At 48.4% G+C, this 22,762-nt stretch overlaps 1 protein-coding gene across 1 annotated transcript; it reads left to right on the top strand.

Moving 5' to 3' along the window:
• Positions 1–3,259: 3,259 nt before the first annotated feature.
• MTG1 (mitochondrial ribosome associated GTPase 1) lies at positions 3,260–21,425 on the top strand. The gene is made up of 11 exons (XM_053387880.1): positions 3,260–3,429; positions 5,697–5,763; positions 7,181–7,283; positions 7,878–7,958; positions 8,208–8,264; positions 10,458–10,548; positions 11,348–11,409; positions 14,068–14,164; positions 17,717–17,798; positions 18,684–18,796; positions 19,816–21,425. The coding sequence occupies exons 1-11, from the start codon at positions 3,324–3,326 to the stop codon at positions 19,911–19,913; spliced, it is 957 nt and encodes a 318-aa protein (XP_053243855.1). The 5' UTR covers positions 3,260–3,323; the 3' UTR covers positions 19,914–21,425.
• Positions 21,426–22,762: the final 1,337 nt, after the last annotated feature.

The following is a 22,762-nucleotide window of genomic DNA, read 5'->3' as shown; positions in this document are numbered from 1 at the left end:
CCTGCGACCCACTTGCATGTGCTTTGTGACCCACAGGAAACACTAGCCTAGAGGATAAATTGTGCTCCCCACTGTTAACCCATAAAATCAAAGTTACAGCATTGCACTTCTCATCGTTAAAGCGCTGTGATATAGTTCGTATTCCTCTTGCCATGTTTGGTCTGTTGAAAGTACGCTACAGTAGTGAGGAAGAGGGTTAAGACCCATCTCTAGTGGGGTTTACCAGGATGAGAGAGAGACTGACATTGACATTGGACAGACATAATGGCACTCACAGATAAAGCACTTGTGTTGTGTACATGCTCCATCAAACACCAGCGCACTTAGCGTATGGAGCAGCTACCTCTATCTTCATCCAAGCATCTTATGCATGACCAAGCAAGTTACCTGTGGCTTTTGTTGTTTTTGTTTTGCCCCTAACAGAGCGGTTCTTGGGATTACAGCACAGAATTAGCCAGGCTAGAATCAGGATGTTGCCCAAAGCTTAACAGCAATTTACACAGGAAGCGGAGGGAACATTATTAGAATTGCACCAGGTGGCCACAAGGCAGCTCAAAAGGACAACCGAGTTTCCCACAGAAAGAATGTCCAAAAATATTTCTTTCCCCACCCCAGACCTTTAATCACAGATCTTGCAGGCGCTTTCCCTCAAGGTGGGTGCCGCTGCCCTGGGCCAAGACCTGTCCGTTGTGCCGGCTCGTGTTGGCAGAAGGCACAGAGAGCTGCTAGTACCAGTTGGTGCAGGAGATGAGATAGCGGACGTCATCCAGCAGGTCTAGGAGCCAGCCTGTGCGCTGGCTGGGGCCCCTTTCTCGCTCTCCACTGGGGGAAGGTGGTGGCAGTGGTGTCGGGATGTGAATGGCATGTTCCTCGACGGCCACCTTTGCAACCTCCACAGCTGGAATCTCCACAGCTGGAACTTCCGCATCTGGAACCTCCACATCTGGAACCTCCGCAGCTGCAACGTCCGCAGCTTCCTCTTCCTGGGGGTCCCCCGATGGTGCCTCTTCACTGCTCATTCTGAGGTTGGGGACAGAAAGAAACTTTGGATTAGGCACAGCTTGGTTGTTGCTTAGCTGTACTTGGGCACCTCTATGGTGAAAGCCCTATAAGCCACCGTTCGTATGTGTGTGTTTGTGTATTAATTTTAAATTAAATTTTCCAATTTACATTTCAAAATATCCATTTAAACAACCTTAAATCAATGACTTCTTCTCTTTCCATGGTTCATTTTGCATACCATACATCCCTTCATATTTTACATGAACTAAACCATTTGGTGATCCATTGTTACGTCCATCAAAATTCATTTACACTGTTGAATTTATCTTAATGCTACCAGTGTGTTAAAATAAACACAATTTTCACCCATATAATCAGTAAACACTTTCCAGTCTTCTTTAAATGTATATTCTTCTTGTTCTCTTATTCTATAAGTTAAATCTGCAAGCTCCGCCTATTCCATCAATTTAAGTTGCCATTCTTCTTTGGTTGCCTCGCTCGTTTTCCATTTTGGGGCTAACAAAACATGGGCTGCAGTAGCAGCATAAATAAATAATCTTTTTTGGCACCTGGGAATTTCCCTCTGAATTATATCCCCAACAAAAAGGACTCTGTTTTTTTTTGGAAGTTACTTTTAAACATTTTTTTCCCAATTCATTATATATCATTTCCCAATACTCTCTTACCCTTCTAGAAGTCCACCAGCATTCAAAATTAGCCAGGCACGTTTTACGACTGGGAATTGTCAGGAGGCGAGCACTTTGAGGAATCTTGTCGCCGTGTAGGGGACTGAGACTCAGGAATAAAATTGCCACCAATGGCGCCGAGGGCACAGGAGGAGAAATGTCTCCCAGCCAGACTCCAGAATTGGTTCGCTGGCGCTTCTCCACCACAGTGCAAGTCACCCTTATATAAAGTGGCGCTTAGACTTTCTGTTTTTGCTCCTGTAACCTTGGTTCCAGCAGCCATGTAACAAATAGCTTAATTTCTATCCTTGTTTCTAACACTACCTGCATCCATCTTTATACTGAGAGTATAGGGCGGTATATAAATTCAGTAAATAAGAATAATGTACTTTGGAATGGCAGTTTTTAACCAATTTAAGTGCCAACATGCCAGCATGAGACAGGATAATAACACTAAGGTACCCTCAAAGGTTGTCATTCAGTACTCTCTTGTCTGCAGTCGCATTACGCGAGACAGCAATGGCTGTGCTGCAACAGGTGCCCTAAACCACCCATTCTCATTTGTAACCTAAAATACGTATACAGTGGTCAACACTGCAGACCCATTGTTCTGCAAACGTATGGACTGCACTTGCGTTTTCATTGACGGGGCAATGTTGTATACAGTGGTACCTCGGGTTAAGTACTTAATTCGTTCCGGAGGTCTGTTCTTAACCTGAAACTGTTCTTAACCTGAAGCACCACTTTAGCTAATGGGGCCTCCTGCTGCCGCGCGCCGCCGGAGCACGATTTCTGTTCTCAACCTGAAGCAAAGTTCTTAACCCGAGGTACTATTTCTGGGTTAGCAGAGTCTGTAACCTGAAGCGTATGTAACCCGAGGTACCACTGTAAACGCTAAAACAATCTTGCATGCAATATTAAGGCTGGGCTGAGGAAGTCGACAAAGGCTTCCCCTTCAACTTTTTATTTGGGTTGAGGGTTGTGGGTCCCTTATTCCGAATAGGATTCCTCGCAAGAAAAGGGAAAAGTTGACAGCTATGGTGTGGGTGGGTGGGTGCAAAAGCCCACATACGTATATGGTAAAATCCTGGTTTTCCCTCCCGCTCCCCCAGTGTTTCCTATGGCTAGCAGTCATTCCATTAAACAGAGCAAAAAAAAACACCACCACCATCTAATGTCAACAGAAATAACACCACCACAAAATAAAATACTGATCAGCCTACTCCGTGCAATTCTAGGGCTCAGCAAGGACCAGGAGGTCTGTATCCCCACCCTCAAAAAAATACACGGTATTTTCCAACCAAACTACGCAGAAAGGTGCGTTCACACGTTTGCCTGAAACACGTGTACGACCCTTGCGGGTCAGAACACTTCAGCCTTGCTCCCCTACCTGCCTCAGCTACGGGCCCCGCTCTTCGTTCTGCGCATGCGGCTTGGGGTGCCTTACGGGCGCCTTATGGGAGCGCCGGCAGGCATCCGTTCCCGACCGCTGACGTCACAGAGGCCCGCCCCTCTCTCGGATTGGTGGGGCGGGGCCTTTCTTCCGTTGCCGTAGAAACAAAACCGGGCCTCTCTACCGGAAGTGCGTATAGCCGCCTGACAGGCAGTTGCCGGGAGAGGCCGAAAGAAGCGGACATGCGACTCACGTCTCTTTTGCGGGCGCCGCTCCGAGGCTGGCGGGAGCGGTTCGACTACGGCGGCAGGGATGTGGCCCACTGGTTCCCCGGGCACATGGCGAGAGGCACGTTGGGCTGGTGACCACTCGGGTGGGGAGCGGGGGGAAAGTAGCACGCAGGCCGGACTTCCGGTAGAAAACAGGGCCGTGGCCTCTCTAGGCCGAGGCGTCTCTGTGGCGTGGCCTCTCTAGGCAGAGGCGTCTCTGTGGCCTTTCTGAGCCAGGAGGGCTTGTTTGCTTGAATATAAGTTTTGTTGTCGTGTCCGACTCTTCGTGACCCCGTGGACCAGAGCACGCCAGGCACTCCTGTCTTCCACTGCCTCCCACAGTTTGGTCAAACTCATGCTGGCACCTTCGAGAACACTGTCCAACCATCTCATCCTCTGTCGTCCCCTTCTCCTTGTGCCCTCCATCTTTTCCAACATCAGGGACTTTTCCAGGGAGTCTTCTCTTCTCATGAGGTGGCCAAAGTATTGGAGCCTCAGCTTCACGATCTGTCCTTCCAGTGAGCATTCAGGGCTGATTTCCTTAAGAGTGGATAGGTTTGATCTTCTTGCAGTCCATGGGACTCTCAAGAGTCTCCTCCAGCACCATAATTCAAAAGCATCAATTCTTCGGTGATCCGCCTTCTTTATGGTCCAGCTCTCACTTCCATACATCACTACAGGGAAATCCATAGCTTTTACTATACGGACCTTTGATGGCAAAGTGATGTCTCTGCTTTTTAAGATGCTGTCTAGGTTTGTCATTGCTTTTCTCCCAAGAAGCAGGCGTCTTTTAATTTCGTGGCTGCTGTCACCATCTGCAGTGATCATGGAGCCCAAGAAAGTAAAATTTCTCACTGTCTCCATTTCTTCCCCTTCTATTTGCCAGGAGGTGATGGGACCAGTGGCCAGGATCGTCGTTTTTTTGATATTGAGCTTCAAACCATATTTTGCGCTCTCCTCTTTCACCCTTATTAAAAGGTTCTTTAATTCCTCCTCACTTTCTGCCATCAATGTTGTGTCATCTGCATATCTGAGATTGTTGATATTTCTTCCGGCAATCTTAATTCCGGCTAGGGATTCATCCAGCCCAGCCTTTCGCATGATGAATTCTGCATATAAGTTAAATAAGCAGGGAGACATTTGTTTGTTTATTTGGTTAAAAAAAACCAACCCTCTTTTCCTGCTATAAAGGCTCCCAGGCCGGCTTACATGAAATCAGAACAAACTCCCTGAGTGCAGGCTTAAAATCTAAAATCACATGCGAACGTGCACAGCACACAAGGAAAAAAGGGAGGAGGAGGGAAGAGGAAAATCAAAACCCATTGACAGCTGTACCTTCATGGTGGACCAACTGGCAACCTGCTTATTGTCTCTACCAGTAGGGAGTCTGGTGGAACAATTGCCCCCAGGGTGATAGCCGAAGGGGAGAGTAGGTGGCCTGGCCTGTGACAACAGAGCTGATGGGATGAGCTCTGCTCTCCTGCTGCTGGAATTGTACTTGTGTCTGCACATCTTTCCTTCAAATTTTTATTCATTTTGAAGACATGGGGTATAAGCATAACATTATCCAAACAGTTGGTTCCACCCCTCTCCTAGAACTATATGCATAGTTGGTGGGCATCAGTCATCAGAGTATTCATTTGGATGTGTCTTATATTAGCAAAATCGTCCATATAAGTTGTATCATTCAGGGGGTGTGACATAGCTGTCAACTTTCAGATTTGAAAATAAGGGATCAGCAGCCTCAAAAATAAGGGATCAGCAGCCTCACCTGTCCCTGGGACAGTCTATGGGATATCTAACAATCTGGGATAGCAGCGGGAAAGAGCGCTGGAATAAGGGAATTAGCCGCAAAAAAAGGGAAGGTTGACAGCTATGGGGTGTGATCTCTTAGCTTCTCAGATAAAGCAATTGTCCATTATATGATATGTAGATAATCAAGTTTTCCCTATTTTTTATTTGCTGTAAGAAGTTGTGCTGTTACCAAAAGAAAAGTGATAAGTTCCTTGTGCAATAATTTAATCTGAATATCTTTTTAAATTGTTAAGAAACCTTGGCATGGGTTGCATTGTACACCCTGACTTGTAATTTTGCTTATTTCTGCGAATACCCTTTGCCAAACTGTTGCACTAATTCACATGCAGCATGCTGCAGAGGATGTTTTGTCTATAGAGCTGAGTATTAACAGTGTTAAATGCTGTGTATTAACTTAAAAGAATTTACTCAAATACTGGTTGGTAATGATTTTAGTGGGGGTTTTGTCCATAGACTATTCCAATCTGCCTCTTCAAATTTGATACCAAAGTCCTTTTCCTGATTTTGTTTAATACTTTGGTTTTTTTGTAGGGCTGAAGGATATGCAGAAACGCCTGCGAGTGGTCGACTGTTTACTGGAGGTTCACGATGCCCGCATATCCTTTTGTGGGGATCAGCATGCGCACAAGCTACACCCTTTAAAACACATCCTTTCCTTTAGAAAGAATTCCTGGGCACTGCAGTTTTACCCCCTCACAGCGTTAACAATCTTCATGCAGCTTCACTGTCTGCTGGTTTGTTTCCATTTATAATAATAATAAAATAATAATAATATATTACTATTATTAGGGACGCGGGTGGTGCTGTGGGTTAAACCACAGAGCCTAGGACTTGCTGATCAGATGGTCGGCAGTTCGAATCCCCGCAATGGGGTGAGCTCCCATTGTTCGGTCCCTGCTCCTGCCAACCTAGCAGTTTGAAAGCATGCCAGTGCAAGTAGATAAATAGGTACCGCTCCGACAGGAAGGTAAACAGCGTTTCTGTGCACTGCTCTGGTTCACCAGAAGCAGCTTAGTCATGCTGGCCACATGACCCGGAAGCTGTACGCCGGCTCCCTCAGCCAATAAAGCGAGATGAGCACCGCAACCCCAGAGTCGGTCACGACTGGACCTAATGGTCAGGGGTCCCTTTACCTTTACCTTTACTATTATTATTATCATTATCATTATTATCATTTCTACCCCACCCATCTGGCTGGGTTTCCCCAGTCACTCAACAGAACTTCAAAAACAGAATAAAACTTCAAACATTAAAAACTTTCCTAAACAGGGCTGCCTTCGGATGTCTTCTAAAAGCCAGATAGTGGTTTATTTCCTTGCTATCTGATGGGAGGGCATTTCAATTGGCTGGTTGCTGTTGTTGTTGTTGTTGTTATTCCACCCCTGCTGCCACCATTTTCCCTGAGAACAACTCATGACGACTTACAGCTAAACATAAGAAAAGCTAAGAATGTAGGGAAATAATAATAAAAAAGCAAACATTTATAGAATTAAAGCTATAGGTAGATGGATAGATACATTAATAGACTTTTAGATATAAGATCTATTAAAACCATACAAGTATGTAATTACAGTAAAAACAGTACCGCAGCAGCCTTTTCATTAAAAGCAGTCAGTTCCCAAAAGTCTGTTGGAACAAGAAAGTCTTCATCTATTAAAATTAATGGAATATGCAAAAATGGCGAAACTCACCAGAAGAATAAGAAATCAAGAAGAAGAAAGACTTTTTAAAACAGAATGGTGGGAAATTATTGATTATTTGAGGACATATTGTAAATGATTGATATAAACATGGGCAGTAAGAGATAACTAAGGAAAGGATAAGGGAGAAATGTATAAATATATTTGAATTGTATATGCAGTAATAAAAGGATATGAAATCAGTAACTGCAGTAGGGAGGGGAAGGAAGTCAAGCAGAAGGTAAGTTAGATTTTTAAAGATGTTTGTTTTTCTAAATGTACACTAGGTTGCTGCTGCTTTTCTCGTCTCTTTTTGGCTCCTTAGCACATGCACATCCCACTCTCAGGCCGGAACCCTCAGTTGCAGGAGGCCTTAGGTATCCGCCCACACTTATTATTGTTGAACAAAATGGATCTGGCAGACCTAACCCACAAACAGGTAAGACCCAAGTAGGTTCTTTCTGCAATTGTCACTTTTACAAGCCCACAAACAAATTCACAGGCTGAGAAACAGCAGCATGAGTTTTCCAACTGGGCATCTTGGAACTTATTTTTAATGTAAATTGTCTTGGGATTTCTTTTGAATCATGAGGAAAGACAGAAATAAAATTCGTATTTTCTCTGGCCCTTCTTGCTGTCTCATGCTGACTGAGGTTCAGCAAGTGCGGACTGGAGAAAAGGCTTTCTCCATCAGAGTCTATGAAATCACCTCCCCAGGCAATTGCAGTTGCATTGAGAGAAGACTTAAAACTGATTTATTCCAATGGACATTTTCTAGCTAAAGGTACATTTTAAAGTTCTTTTTTTACATGGGTTCTCCCCCTTTTTCTGTCTCTTCTGTATTGTTTTATACTGTTCCTTCACTGGATTTTAAATTGTTCTGTTCTTTTGAGCTAATTCAAGTTGTCAGCTGCCTTGTATCTACTTTGTGAATAAAGGCGAGATACACGTTCTTTATAAATAAACAGTATAAATAACTCTCATCTTCTTCACGCTCCCCGATTTCATAAATCTCTTCTTTATATGTTTATAGAGGATTCTAGAATGTTTGGAACAGCAAGGTTTTAGGAACGTCCTCTTCACGGATTGCCTGAAAGATGAAAATATCCAAAAGGTACTACTTTGCCGTCAGAGCAAAGTTTTATTCTGGTAAGGTAGGTTAGGAGTGGAAATTTTGCATCCTAAAATCTTGCTTGTTAGCGGCTGAAATGGTGAGACCCTGTCTCTTAGCAGATTTATTAAACTTGGGGGATTGAAAGAAAGAGAGAGACACGGACCAGTAGTCCTGTTGATCTCCCTCATTTAGGGGCCAAGAGTAGCCCAACAGTAGTTCCACTGAAACTGCTCTTTTATTTCTTTCCAGATTATTCCCCATGTCACAGAACTGATCAGCAACAGTCCGCGGTACCAGAGGGATGAGGTCAGTTATATTGTATATAAGGTAAAGGGACCCCTGACCATTAGGTCCAGTCGTGGCCGACTCTGGGGTTGCAGCACTCATCTCGCTTTACTGGCCGAGGGAGCCGGCGTACAGCTTCCGGGTCATGTGGCCAGCATGACTAAGCCGCTTCTGGCGAACCAGAGCAGCGCACGGAAACGCCGTTTACCTTCCCGCCGGAGCGGTACCTATTTATCTACTTGCACTTTGATGTGCTTTCGAACTGCTTGGTTGGCAGGAGCAGGGACCGAGCAACGGGAGCTCACCCCGTCGCGGGGATTCGAGCCGCTGACCTTCTTATCGGCAAGTCCTAGGGCCTGTGGTTTAACCCACAGCGCCACCCGCCTCCCTCATACTGTATGTAGTCAGTGCTTTTTTTCCTTGAAGAAAAGTTGCCGGCACTGCGTACTGTTGATATTATCATGAGGGGATTCCACACCTGAATACAGAATATTTAACATGGCATTTTAAAAATGCGATTTATGTTCTGGAGCATGCAAGGGGTGGGGAGATTCTAGGATTATTTGCTGAATGATTTCCAATTACTGAAGCCTTTCGATTGAATCCTGATCATGAAACACAGCTTGCCCTCCTACTGCCTTTCGATATTATTTTATAGAGTTCTGGGAACAGTTACAGTCTCTACCCAGAAAACTATCCCCCATCCTGCATCCCACCCCCACTTTCTCCTCCCCCTTTCTTTCCTCCTTTCCCCCCCCCACCTGAGAAATCACAGGAGGAATTGCTGCTGCTCCCCAACACTGGAGGAGGCGGCCTCAGGTGTCCCTGCTCTGCAGCACTGGGAAGCTTTTCAGGGGGAAGTGATGGAAACTGTAACAGGGCCCCCCGCCTTCATCCTGACAGGCAGCCACCGCTGTCCGCATCTGTGCAGTGTTACACATTTTTAGCCCCCCCCCGCCACAAGTACAGTGGTACCTCAGGTTACATACGCTTCAGGAGAGCCAGCATGGTATAGTGGTTAAGAGCGGTAGCCTCGTAATCTGGGGAACCGGGTTCGCGTCTCCGCTCCTCCACCTGCAGCTGCTGGGTGACCTTGGGCTAGTCATACTTCTTTGAAGTCTCTCAGCCCCACTCACCTCACAGAGTGTTGGTTGTGGGGGAGGAAGGGAAAGGAGACTGTTAGCCGCTTTGAGACTCCTTCAGGTAGTGATAAAGTGGGATATCAAATCCAAACTCTTCTTCTTCAGGTTATATACTCCGCTAACCCAGAAATAGTGCTTCAGGTTAAGAACTGTGCTTCAGGTTGAGAACAGAAATCAGGCTCCGGCGGCATGGCAGCAGCATGAGGCCCCATTAGCTAAATTGGTGCTTCAGGTTAAGAACAGTTTCAGGTTAAGAACTAACCTCCGGAACGAATTAAGTACTTAACCCGAGGTACCACTGTAGCCTGATGACAATGGTTCCATTTCTGCAAGCACAGGATAAGGACAGGAGATTAACATCTGCAATCAACTGCTGTGGGGCAGGAAGATGAGGTGGGGGATAGGGAGTGGGGCGGCTGAGCTATTTGCCCTTCATTTCTGCAGATGGATATACCATATTTTTCGCCCCATAGGGCACACCGGCCCATAGGGGGAAATAAAAGGAAAAAAAAATATTTCCCCCCCAGAATAGGCAGCTCTCCGCAAGCCTTGTGAGACCAGCGCGACTTCCCGCCGGGCTCCCACAGCTTGCGGATATCTGCCTGAAGCCCAAACCAGGTCGGGGAACAGCGGGATGGCGGCGCTCCGCCTCCCCGCTGTCCCCCGAGCTTGTGGGGCTGGCAGCGGGGAGAAGCGCGCTTCTCCTCGCCGCAAGCCTCCAAACTAGGTCAGGGAACCGAAGCCCGGGGTGCGCTGTGCAGCGCGCCCCAGGCTTCGAGATGCAGGCTGCTATCCGCAAGCCTAGGGAGCCCGACGGGAACTCCCGCGGGCTCCCAAGGCTTGTGGAGAGCTTCCTGAAGCCTGGAGAGCGAGAGGGGTCGGCGCGCACCAACCCCTCTCGCTCTCCAGGCTTCAGCGAAAGCCTGCATTCGCCCCATAGGACGCACACACATTTCCCCTTCATTTTTGGAGGGGGGAAAGTGTGTCCTATAGGGCGAAAAATACGGTACTTCTGTTGTCGGCTATTTTTGCAAGGCTACAGACCGCTTCTGGCCTTTCTGCTTGGTTCCAGAACGTGGAGAGCTGCATCATGGTCATTGGAGTGCCAAATGTGGGGAAATCATCAGTCATCAATTCGCTGAGAAGGGTGCACCTCAGAAAAGGTATGTTTTGCTCTTTCGGATCGGACCAATAATAATAATAATAATAATAATAATTTATTATTTATACCCCACCCATCTGGCTGGGCCTCCCCAGCCACTCTGGGCGGCTTCCATAAAAACCAAAAATACAGTAAAATATCACATGTTAAAAACTTCCCTGAACAGGGCTGCCTTAAGATGTCTTCTGAATGTCAGGTAGTTGTTTATCGCTTTGACATCTGCTGGAAGGGTGTTCCACAGGGCGGGCGCCACTACCGAGAAGGCCCTCTGCCTGGTTCCCTGTAGCTTTGCTTCTCGCAATGAGGGAACCGCCAGAAGGCCCTCAGCGCTGGACCTCAGCGTCCGGGCAGAATGATGGGGGTGGAGACGCTCCTTCAGGTATACTGGACCGAGGCCGTTTAGGGCTTTAAAGGTCAGCACCAACACTTTGAATTTTGCTCGGAAATGTACTGGGAGCCAATGTAGGTCTTTCAAGACCGGTGTTATATGGTCTCGGCGGCCGCCCCCAGTCACCAGTCTAGCTGCCGCATTCTGGATTAGTTGTAGTTTCCGAGTCACCTTCAAAGGTAGCCCCACGTAGAGTGCATTGCAGTAGTCCAAGCGGGAGATAACTAGAGCATGCACCACTCTGGCGAGGCAGTCCGCAGTCCGCAATAGCACTGGTGCATGTGAGCAGATTCCATGGCAACAGTTATGGTCCAAAAGGGCTAGGGACCTATTCTGTTGACAGCTACTCTGTATGTTGCGTGTAACTGCTGATCTCTCCCCCTCCCCTTTCTCCCCTCTGCCCAACCCAAAGGGAAAGCCTCCTTGGTTGGTGGGACACCGGGCGTTACCAGAGCAGTTCTCACCAGAATCCAGGTAATACGACGGGCCTTCCACAAATTGGGAAGTGGCTGGGGGGCTGCAGTGCAAGACTCCTTTTCTGGGTATATGAAAGTGAAGGATGTATCACAGATGGATATTCCATCAGCGATAAATAGCAGTGCTTGGGTAGTGTTGCCATGAATATGTAGCCTCCCAAAGTGGCAGGGAAAACTTCTGTGCTCACAGAAGCCGGACCTGCAAAGTGTGCAGAGGTGGGTTCTATGTCTGGTTAGATTTGTGTCGGATGTAAACATACAAGTCAACAGACAGCGCCTGTGTTACATCTTCCTGTTTGCATGAATTGGGAATGCTTGAGGCAGCTGGTGATAATACCGTATTTTTCGCTCTATAGGACGCACTTTCCCCCCTCCAAAAATGAAGGGGAAATGTGTGTGCGTCCTATGGAGCGAATGCATGGGGGAGGCAGGCAAGAAAAGCCCCCAAAAGCCGCACACAAGCTCCGTGCGGCTCTTGCAGGCTTTTCCGCGGCCAGTCAGTCCCTTCTCCCTCCTCGTAGAAAAGCCCACAGGAGCCGCGTGCTCCTTAAAGGGTGCGCGGCTCCTGTGGGCTTTTGCGGGAGGTGGGGGTATTGCCATAGCCCTGCTCAGCCTCTCCCGGCTGGAGAGGTTGCGCGCGGCTATGGCAGAAGCCAAGACAGCGAGTGGGATGCATCTTTGCTCTTTGGGGCTGGGGGGCAGTGCTTCCCCCCACTGCCAGCCCCACAAGCTCGGGGAGCAGTGGAAGGCTGCGCACCTTTCCGCTGCTCCCCGACCTGCTCTTTGAGGCTTCCCTTTGCCAGCCCCAAAGAGCAGGTCGAAAGGAACCTTCACTGAAGGTTGCCTTCACCGAAGCCTGGAGAGTGAGAGGGGTCAGTGCGCCCCGACCCCTCTCGCTCTCCAGGTTTCCAAGGTAGCCGCCTGAAGGTGACTGAACGCACCTTGAACGGCACCTTGTTTTAGAGGGGGAGAACAAGGGGGGGAATTCTCCCCCTCTCTGCACAGCGCCTCCTGCTCCTTCGCTGAAGGGGCGCTGGGCAGAGAGGGTGAGAATTTCTTTTTTCTTGTTTTCCCCCTCTAAAACAAGGTGCGTCCTATAGAGTGAAAAATACGGTAATTTATATTTTTTTAGTAGAAAAGCAGCGTGTCATTTTGTGTATGGGTCAGCGTGTCAGATTAGGGCCAGGGAGACCCAGATTCAAATCCCCACTTGGCCATGAGATTTACTAAGCTGGTGCCTGGGCAGGTTGCTGTCTTTCAGCATAACTTATCTCACTGGATGTTGGGAGGCTAGAATGGAGCTGGGTGTGACTTGACCCAGGCACACTGCCTTGAGCTTCTTAGAAGGAAAGCTGAGACATAAAATCAGTAGTAAATAATAAACTTCCTAAAACCACAAAACAGCAGCAGAAAAAAATTACACACTAACAGGCTTTCTAAAGCACTTACGTAATTTAGCTTCCAGAAAATATTCAGGAGTCACAAACCTTTCAACACCCTAAGAAGACAAAGCCCAAACTACCGTATTTTTCGCCTTATAGGACGCACTTTTTCCCCTCCAAAAATGAAGGGAAAATGTGTGTGCGTCCTATGGGGCGAATGCAGGCTGTTCGCTGAAGCCTGGATATCCGCAAGCCTTGGAAGTCCGACGGGAGTTTCCGCCGGGCTCCCCAGGCTTGCGGACAGCAGCCTGCAGCCCGAAACCTGGGGAGCGCAGCGGAGCGCACCCCGGGCTTCGGACAGCTCTCTACAAGCCTGGGGAGCCCACCGGGAGTTCCCGCCAGGCTCCCAAGGCTTGGGAATAGCAGCCTGTTCTGGGGGCTGGGGTCGGGGGAAGCTCGGGCTTCCCCAGCCCCGCGCCTGGGGGGTAAATAATTTTTTTTCTTTATACCCCCCCCAAAAAACTAGGTGCGCCCTATAGGGTGAAAAATACAGTATATAGAAAATTTAAATTAGCCAATGCTGGGATGAACAGGACAGACTTTCTCTGGCAGTTGTAGTTGGCATCTGTCTGTTTCAGGGGACAATGGAGTGCACCCCCGGGGGTGAAGTCAAACCGCGACAGAATCGCAGTGCCTGCTGTAGCTACAGAGACCAGTAACTCCTAGCTGCTCCTTCCCACGTGGTTTTTGCTGCATCAGCAGCACCGAAGTGAGCCCTGGCAGCTAAAAGATAATAGAGAAGATTCCAGGTGGATCTCCCTTGGGGAAAGAATTGCAGTTGGGTCATAGTTATAGAAGAAGAAGAAAATCCCTTCCCCTGTAGTAACCCACTTAACCTCCATGGGCAGAGGAAGCTGGAGATCCACTGAAGATCTCAGTTGCTGAAATCAGTTACTACAGCTGGTCATTCAGATTGTCTGATGCCAGATTGTTTAGGGATTGATAAGGCAGAAGCAGTACTAGTTTTAATTGTGCTTACCAGCAAACTTTGAGTCCGTGACAGTTCTTAAGAATTGCTGCAATATTCATACATTGCTGAGCCTCTGGCTGGCTGCTGTGTTTTGAATCAGTTGAAGTTTTCCAAAGCAACTGTGTGTGTGTAAACTGTTGTAGTAATTAAGGCTGGATGTTTCTAGAGAATCTGGGTCTTGCCTTTTAAGCGTATTCTTAGAGCATCATTTCCCAAAAGGATGTTAGATGTCTCCATGTTTCAGGTGAGCGAAAGGCCCATCATGTTCTTGCTGGATACTCCTGGAGTGCTGTCTCCCCAGATTGGGTGTGTGGAAACAGGACTGAAGTTAGCACTCTGTGGTAAGAGGACTCAGTGCATATATTCTACTTATGGGGTCTGGGTAGGAGAGGCAATTTTATTTTATTTTCATAAAATTGATACGCACTGCTGTTGTAAAACAGCAACTCAAAGGGATCAACAAAAAGAATTCTTGACCTTGCTGGCTAAGCAAGCAATGCCCCAGGCAGGGGATGGAAATAGCCACATAGGATCCATTGCCAGGGAACCAGAAAAGTCAACTTTATTCTTAAAGTCTGAAATGGAAAAGAAATTTGGGAGCAAAATGAATATATTTCAATCTTTTGGGGTGATGAGTAAATTTTTTTTGAAAGAATTATGTTAAAATGTTATATAATAAAGGCTGCTATAACTTTTCTAGCCCACAGACTAAAAAAGAAAACATATTTGTGATAATAGCATTGTTACTTTTGTTTGACTCCACTACTGAACAAAGCAATGCACTTTGGCCCGGTTTGCACTAAGGAGTTGTGCTGGTGGAAGCCAGCAGAAGCCATGCTAGCACAATACGGCTTCCTCCACTCTCATCCCATGTGCCCCCAATAGTTCTGGGGGTTCAGGAGACCCCCTCTAGAACAGCGCATAGGGGGAGAAGAGGGTACCGTATTTTTCGCACCATAGGACGCACTTTTTCCCTCCTAAAAAGCAAGGGAAAATGTGTGTGCGTCCTATGGAGCGAATGCAGGCTTTCGCTGAAGCCTGGAAAGTGAGAGGCACCGACCCCTCTCGCTCTCCAGGCTTCAGGAAGCTATCCGCTAGCCGTGGGAGACCCAGCTCTCCCACGGCTAGCGGAGCGCTGCATTAATCCCGAAGCTTGGGGCCTGCGGAGCTCCGCAGCCCCAAGCTTCGGGATTAGCGCTCCGCTAGCCGTGTCTAGGCTGCGGATAGCAGCCTGCTTCCCGGAGCGTCGGGCGCCCTGAAAGCAGAGCGCCCGGCGCTTCGGGAACACACCCGCAGCCTAGGCAACCCTGCGGGAGATCCCGCAGGGATGTCTAGGCTGCGGATAGCAGCCTGCTTCCCGGAGCGTCGGGCGCCCTGAAAGCAGAGCGCCCGGCGCTTGGGGAACACATCCGCAGCCTAGGCAACCCTGCGGGAGGTCCCGCAGGGATGTCTAGGCTGCGGATAGCAGCCTGCTTCCCGGAGCGTCAGGCGCCCTGAAAGCAGAGCGCCCGGCGCTTCGGGAACACATCCGCAGCCTAGGCAACCCTGCGGGAGGTCCTGCAGGGATGTCTAGGCTGCGGATAGCAGCCTGCTTCCCGGAGCGTTGGGCGCCCTGAAAGCAGAGCGCCCGGCGCTTCGGGAACACATCCGCAGCCTAGGCAACCCTGCGGGAAGTCCCGCAGGGATGTCTAGGCTGCGGATAGCAGCCTGCTTCCCGGAGCGTCGGGCGCCCTGAAAGCAGAGCGCCCGGCGCTTCGGGAACACATCCGCAGGGTGGGGAGCCCTGCAGGAGTTCCCCGCAAGGCTCCCCACGCTGCGGATAGCAGCCTGCCGCCCGGCGGGTGAGGCGCCCTGAATCAGAGCGCCCCTCCCGCCGGGCAGACATCCGCAGGGTGGGGAGCACTGCAGGAGTTCCCCGCAAGGCTCCCCAAGCTGTGGATAGCAGCCTGCCGCCCGGCGGGCAGGGCGCCCTGAAGCAGAGCGCCCCTCGCGCCGGGCAGACATCCGCAGGGTGGGGAGCCCTGCGGGAGTTCCCCGCAAGGCTCCCCAAGCTGCGGATAGCAGCCTGCCGCCCGGCGGGCGGGGCGCCCTGAATCAAAGCGCCCCTCGCGCCAGGCAGACATCCGCAGCGTGGGGAGCCCTGCAGGAGTTCCCCGCAAGGCTCCCCAAGCTGCGGATAGCAGCCTGCCGCCCGGCGGGCGGGGCGCCCTGAAGCAGAGCGCCCCGCGCGCCAGGCAGACATCAGCCAGCCCCACAAGCTCGGGGGACAGCAGGGAGGCGCAGCGCCACTATCCCGCTGTTCCTCGACCTGGTTCGGTTTCCCTGACCTGCTTTTGGGGGGGGAAATAAAGGGAAATTTTTTTCCCTTTATTTTCCCCCAAAAAAGCTAGGTGCGCCCTATGGTCCGGTGCGTCCAATCGTGCGAAAAATACGGTACGTTATTCAATGAAGCAAGCAGAATTGCTTGCACTGACAAAGTGACCATAATACTGTGATGTTGAATTCCTTGCTTTATGCTTGAAGTTGCAAATGTACTTTTAAAATTTGCAGAATACAGAGCATTCTTAGGCTTTTGATCCAATCTCGGAATCTGCTGCTACAGCATAATAGCAAGGCATACCCTCCATCATTCCACATTGCTCTGTGAACCACCCTGAGACCACCAGGTATAGGATGACATATACCGTATTTTTTCACCCTATGGGACGCACCATCCCATAAGGCGCACCTAGTTTTTTGGGGGTGAAATAAAGGGGGGGAATTATTTCCCCCCCAGGCGCGGGGCTGGGGCGGGGGAAGCCTGAGCTTCCCCCGACCCCAGCCCCCAGAACAGGCAACTCTCCGCAAGCCGTGAGAGCCCACCGCAGGGCTCCCACACCTTGCAGAGAGCTGCGCGAAGCCTGGGCACGCTGAGCTCAGTGCGCCCAGCCTTCGCATGCAGACAACTCTCCACAAGCCGTGGGAGCCTGGCGCAGGGCTCCCACACCTTGCAGAGAGCTGCGCGAAGCCTGGGCACGCTGAGCTCAGCGCGCCCAGCCTTCGCATGCAGGCAACTCTCCACAAGCCGTGGGAGCCTGGCGCAGGGCTCCCACACCTTGCAGAGAGCTGCGCGAAGCCTGGGCACGCTGAGCTCAGCGCGCCCAGCCTTCGCATGCAGGCAACTCTCCACAAGCCATGGGAGCCTGGCGCAGGGCTCCCACACCTTGCAGAGAGCTGCGCGAAGCCTGGGCACGCTGAGCTCAGCGCGTCCAGCCTTCGCATGCAGGCAACTCTCCGCAAGCCGCGGGAGCCCAGCGCAGGGCTCCCGCGCCTTGCAGCGATCTGCGCGAAGCCTGGAGAGCGAGAGGGGTCGGTGCGCACCGACCCCTCTCGCTCTCCAGGCTTCAACGAAAGCCTGCATTTGCCCCACAGGACGCACGCACATTTCCCCTTCATTTTTGGAGGGGAAAAAGTCTGACCTATGGGGCGAAAAATACGGTAAATTCAAATAATAAAACAACAACAACAAACCTGCAGCTGTGAGGCTTGCTCACAAGTCCAGGGCTGGCTCTTTAAACCATCTTCCTGTATTAGTTCCTTGCCGATGGCTCTGCATGTTGCCCTGTGTATCCTGACCCATACTAATATGAAGCTTGAAAGACAGTAGGGGCAAGCAGGGATCATGTGCTAACTTAAACCGCTTTGGAGTCCTGGATTCTGCAATGCTTGGCACCCCAACTCAACCAGGATTTAGGGGTGTGCTGCATCTTGCCCAAATGAATATCTGGCTCAGCTTGGGCACTAGAGCGCCTTATTGACGATATCTCCAGCTGCTCCTTTGCCGTAGGGTGATGCTTGGTGGGTATAGATCGGCCCAACTCTGCCACAAATCCCTCTGGCCATTTTTCACCCAGGAGCGATCAAGGATCACCTGGTGGGCGAGGATGTCATTGCCGATTACCTTCTTTACACACTGAACCAGCGGCAGCAATTCAGGTGAGACAATCCTTTAAAATCCAGGTTGGGGTTGGAAACACTGGATATGGGAGTCTCCTGGGGGGGTTGGTTTTTTTATTACACACATATTGCAAATATACAAGCATACAAACATACATTTCATACAATCCTTAAAGATGTTCAAACATATCTACACTCAATCCCACAGATAATTCCTTTTCCCATCACCATCCACCACCCCTCACCCCACCTTTGTGTTAGACTTCCAATCTACTCAATTGCAATTTCTTTCCACTTCTATTACTTTCTTTCACACACCTTTAACCTAATTTCATGCTTCTTTTTCTATTACACATTGTTATCCATCTTATTTAGTATTTCAGTATTTAAAACGGAACTTGTTTATTCTAATAGAAGTTCTGATTTTTTTGATATGGTTTTGCAAGTATCCTTTAAACACCTTCCAGTCCCTGTCTATCTTCTCTTTTGAGATCCTTTCAGTTTCTCCCATTGTTTTGGATATATTGTAGTGCTCCAATAATTTGGCAAGCCACTCTATTTTTGTCGGTATAATACCACTTTTCCAATTTTTCGTAATCAATAGCCTTGTGGCTACTGTTGCGTATAAATATAATGTCTTGTCTTCTTCCTTTAGACTTCCTGGTACTATTCCCAATAGAAAACCTTCTGGTGTTTTCCTAAATGAATATCTGAACATTTTTTTCATTTCGTTATATATTGTTTCCCAAAATTGTTTGATGTTTAAACAATTCCACCATATATGTATCATAGTACCTTTTCCTGTGTTGCATCGCCAGCAGACATCGCTACAATTTTTATTCATTTTTGCTATTCTTTCTGGTGTTAAATTGTGTTGTTTTTGTTTTTAAAAGAAACTTCTCCTTTTGTTCCTTGACCATGCAGTTACGTAGAACGTTACGGGCTGGATGGTCCTTCGGATAACGTGGAGAGCGTACTTAAGAGCATTGCTCTGAGCCTGGGCAAGACTCAAAAAATCAAAGTACTGACTGGCACAGGTGAGCCCCGTCCTCCTCTCCCTGCCACCAGCTGTTTAGGTTGTAATCCGCCTAGAAATTTTGCAAATTGGGGTGGAAAGAGTTCAGCCTAGAGGTAAAACACAGGTCCCCTGTGTCTGCTGGCATTTCCTGATGTCCTGCACGTCGGAAGGCAAGGTTTGGTGATCGCCTTTGTGTGCTGCTGCTGTTGCTCCCGACATAGTGACAATGGGTGTGGCGTTTGCCTCCTAGGTGGGTCATAAGGGTTAAAATGAGTGTGATATGATTGGCCAGTGGAAACTGATAGGAGGAGTTAGGGTTAGAGGGGGAGTTGTGTGAAAGTCAGTTGAGAGTTGGGAGTTGAAGAAGGAGGAGGGAGGTTAAGTCTGTGGGTTGGTTGAGTTGTGTGGTGAGGGAGTGAGAGGAATTGTTAGGTGGAGTCAGATAGTTGGAATAATCAATTTGAAGTTGTTAGGAACGCATAGGACAGTTAAGGAACTAAGATTAAGAAACTACCGAGGAAAATTAACTGAAACCATAAGCTTATTCATGCCCATAAATAAACTTGATTATTTGTTAATGTTAACAACTGTCTGGTCTCCGTGATTACCCGTGAGGAGAAACGGGTTGGTGGTAGCGAAGAAAGCAATCACAGTGGTGGCACAGGGTCAATAGACCGTCAAACGTCCGGGGGCCCTGTGTGATCGCCACAATGGGCACAGACAGTTCTGTGGTGTAGTGGTTAAGAGCGGTAGACTCGTAATCTGGGGAACTGGGTTCGCGTCTCCGCTCCTCCACATGCAGCTGCTGGGTGATCTTGGGCCAGTCACACTTCTCTGAAGTCTCTCAGCCCCACTCACCTCACAGAGTGTTTGTTGTGGGGGAGGAAGGGAAAGGAGAATGTTAGCCGCTTTGAGACTCCTTAAAGGGAGTGAAAGGCGGGATATCAAATCCAAACTCCTCCTCCTCCTCCTCCTCCTCTTCTTCTTCTTCTTCTTCTTCTTCTGTAATTCAGTCTTCTCCATCCTTTTGCCCGGCAGGAAATGTGACCGTGAAGGCACCAAACTACAACGCAGCAGCGTCTGAGTTTATCCAGACTTTCCGCAAGGGACTCCTGGGGAAAGTCATGCTTGACTAAGGGCAGCGGTTTCCTAGGCGGTGCTGAAGTTTTCTCCTGGGTCGTTCTGGAGGATTCTACCTGGGACAGCAGTGTGCCATCCTTAAGCCTGGAGCCACTGGCAGGTTGACCTCCTTTGTGGATGCAGTTGCAGAGCCCCAAGATGAGGATGGAGCAGGCAGCAGTGGCCCTAACTGGCTACGTTTCTCCCTCTTTTCTGTACGTCTTCCCTCGCTGCCCCACATGCCGTTCCTTCTCCAGGTTGCAGCAGCTGGACGAGTTTTTTATTTTGAGAGAGAGAGGAAGGCCTTTCTTCAGAAGCTGATCGAAAGGAACCTGTTACAGGTTGCGGTGTCTGTGCGAACAGTTTGTCAGCAAGTTGCACGTGCAATAAGCTAACTGATGACCCTGAGTACCCTTGGGATTATTACTTCCGGGGGGCTTTTCACTGCTGCTTGCTGCTTTCCCTGTGCCAGTATGGGGTAGGCAATGATTCTCAGCTTGTCTCTGCTTTCTAAGCAATAACACGAGAGTGCTGCCGTTCCACTTTCATTTTAAAAAGTGATGTAGATTATGTTGATTTTTAACTTGTTTGAACTATGTATGTAAGCTGTCTCCAAATGGTGGCTAACAGTGGTTTTAGTAAATGATTTTTAAAGAAATAGTTCCAGTTCAAAGGAGTTATTTCTGCCTCCTGCTGCCTTACTCTCGGCGAAGACTGCACCTCGCCTTTGTTGCCTCCTGCCTGCTCTTACAATATATTATTAATATGTGATTTGGCCATGTTTTGGGACAGATCTATTGTACAAAGTTGATCTGATGCAAAGGGACATTTTACTTAGGCTGGAAAAATTGGCCATAATTCGGAAGTGACCGAGCTGGTTAACTTCTTCCCTGGGCAGTTGGTTTGCTTTGCTGTCTCCAGCTTCTTTGCTTTTCTGCTCTCGTCCTCCTTGCTGGAATTTTGTTGACTTCTCTGCTTTATTAAGGGCCGATGTGGATGAGAAAGGAATCTCAACTATTTATTCCCCCAGTCTAGCATGCAAGGATTTTCCATTGTAATGGCTGGGGGCTGCCCTGATGGCACGTACTGTCGAAATAAGATGGAAGCATTCAAAAGCAACGCTTGGAAGCAATAGCGTTGGGACAGATGGGAGGAGATGTTTTAAGGATGTAGCAGTTCACTTGTGAGGCAACATGAGGATTGCTTCCTTGTTGGATTTAATAGAAGAGCAGCCAAGAGTTGAAACTAAATTTTGAAGATGCTCAGGTAGCGAAAAACTGATCTATTCTTATCTAACAGTTTTTATATCAAACGTCTGAGACATTTATCAGGCGCAGATCCTGGTATTGCCTCCCTAATGTATTTCACTGTATTTAGAATAAATTATGCAGGTGTACAGGTAATCTGGCAAATAACACGGTAAATTGTCCGAATTATTCTCGTCATCTGCAGTGCTCTGTGATTTGCTTCGTTGCTGTAAAAATACCTACACAGCTCGTTGCTCTTAAAATACAAGATTTCAAAAGGAACATGAACATGGATTAATTATCTTTTTTTATTTTCACATCACCTTTCAAACACGAGAAAAGAGTGTTGAGACACAGTGTCACGAATTGGGCCTCTCCCATTTCCCCACATTTTGTATAGGTGAGGGCTACCCATGATTACAAAGTACAGAAGAGGTAATTTTGTAAACATGCTACTTACATGGAAATATCTCGTGTGGAATCTCTCATGAATGAAGCACCCTTCTTGCTCCCACCCCCGAGGCACCGGAGACAGCACACAGTACTTGTTATTTAGCTCCACAGATTTCTTACCAAACGTCATAAAATCAAGGTGAAGGATCTTCACATTTGACTTATTACAAAAGCTACTGTAAAAAGTTACTCGTCACACAAAATGTGGTCCAAAGAGTTGGAACTGGACTGATAAGGACTTCGCGAAATGTGCACACACATTTTAAAACCGTTTTCTTTGTGGCGAGCGAAGCGAAAACCTAAAAACAGGAAAATAAATAACGAAGACTGAACTGGTGCCAGTGTTGGCAGTGACTGCTGAGCAGCGGCAGCTTGGAGCTGTGATGGAGAACGTGTGAGAGGCAGCCAGGCACAAGTTGTGTCGCTATTCATTCTGCTGCAGTTGGCCCCTAAGATTTGGCAGTAAAACTTCAACCCTAAGCATGCTGCCATCATGGAATAAGTTTCCTTTTAAATTTGTAAACTTGGCTTACAGCTGAAAGAGCGTGGTTTTTATTGGCATTTAAATGGACAAGGAGCCACTGACTTCATTGGGCACCTTAATCCGAAGCGCAGCTCCTGCTATACAGCTGGTTTTTGCTGAAGTTCTTTGAAACTTTTTGTACTGCCTTTTTGTACCGATTCGGACAATCGGTCCATTTTGCCTAGCAGTCTAACTTCTGCTGGTTCTGGAGCTGGGGGTGGGGAGCAGCCTTAGGCAGAAGTCTTTCTCTGCCTCTGCTACCTGAGATCTCTTTAACTAAAGATTCCAGGGATTGAAGCAGTCACTTTCTACAGTGATACCTTGGTTTAAACAGCTTAGTTTATGAACAACTTGGATTAAGAATGCTGCAAACGCAGAAGTAGGTGTTTTGGTTTGTGAACTTTGCCTTGGAAGCAGAACATGTTCCGCTTCCTGTCGAGTGTGTTCCATTTGTAAATTGAGTCCCTCGCTGCTCTGGGAAAGCACGCCTTGGTTTAAGAACACTTTGGTTTCAGAACGGACTTCTGGAATGGATTAAGTTTGTAAACCAAGGTACCACTGTATATGCAAATCATGAGCCCTGCCTCTGAGCTATAGCACTTCCCCTGTGTGCCCCCCCCCGCCATGGATGGCTATAGCTGAT

Source organism: Podarcis raffonei, chromosome 5 (genome assembly GCF_027172205.1).
Source record: "Podarcis raffonei isolate rPodRaf1 chromosome 5, rPodRaf1.pri, whole genome shotgun sequence".
NCBI lineage: Eukaryota > Metazoa > Chordata > Lepidosauria > Squamata > Lacertidae > Podarcis > Podarcis raffonei.
This window is presented reverse-complemented; position numbering and strand designations above follow the sequence as displayed.

Bases quoted from the DNA above. Each gene is read 5' to 3' on its own strand.
- MTG1 (XM_053387880.1), top strand. From the start codon at position 3,324: ATGCGACTCACGTCTCTTTTGCGGGCGCCGCTCCGAGGCTGGCGGGAG. The intron at 11,410-14,067 runs GTAATACGACGG...TCCATGTTTCAG, and splicing joins CAGTTCTCACCAGAATCCAG to GTGAGCGAAAGGCCCATCAT. The intron at 18,797-19,815 runs GTGAGCCCCGTC...TTTGCCCGGCAG, and splicing joins CAAAGTACTGACTGGCACAG to GAAATGTGACCGTGAAGGCA.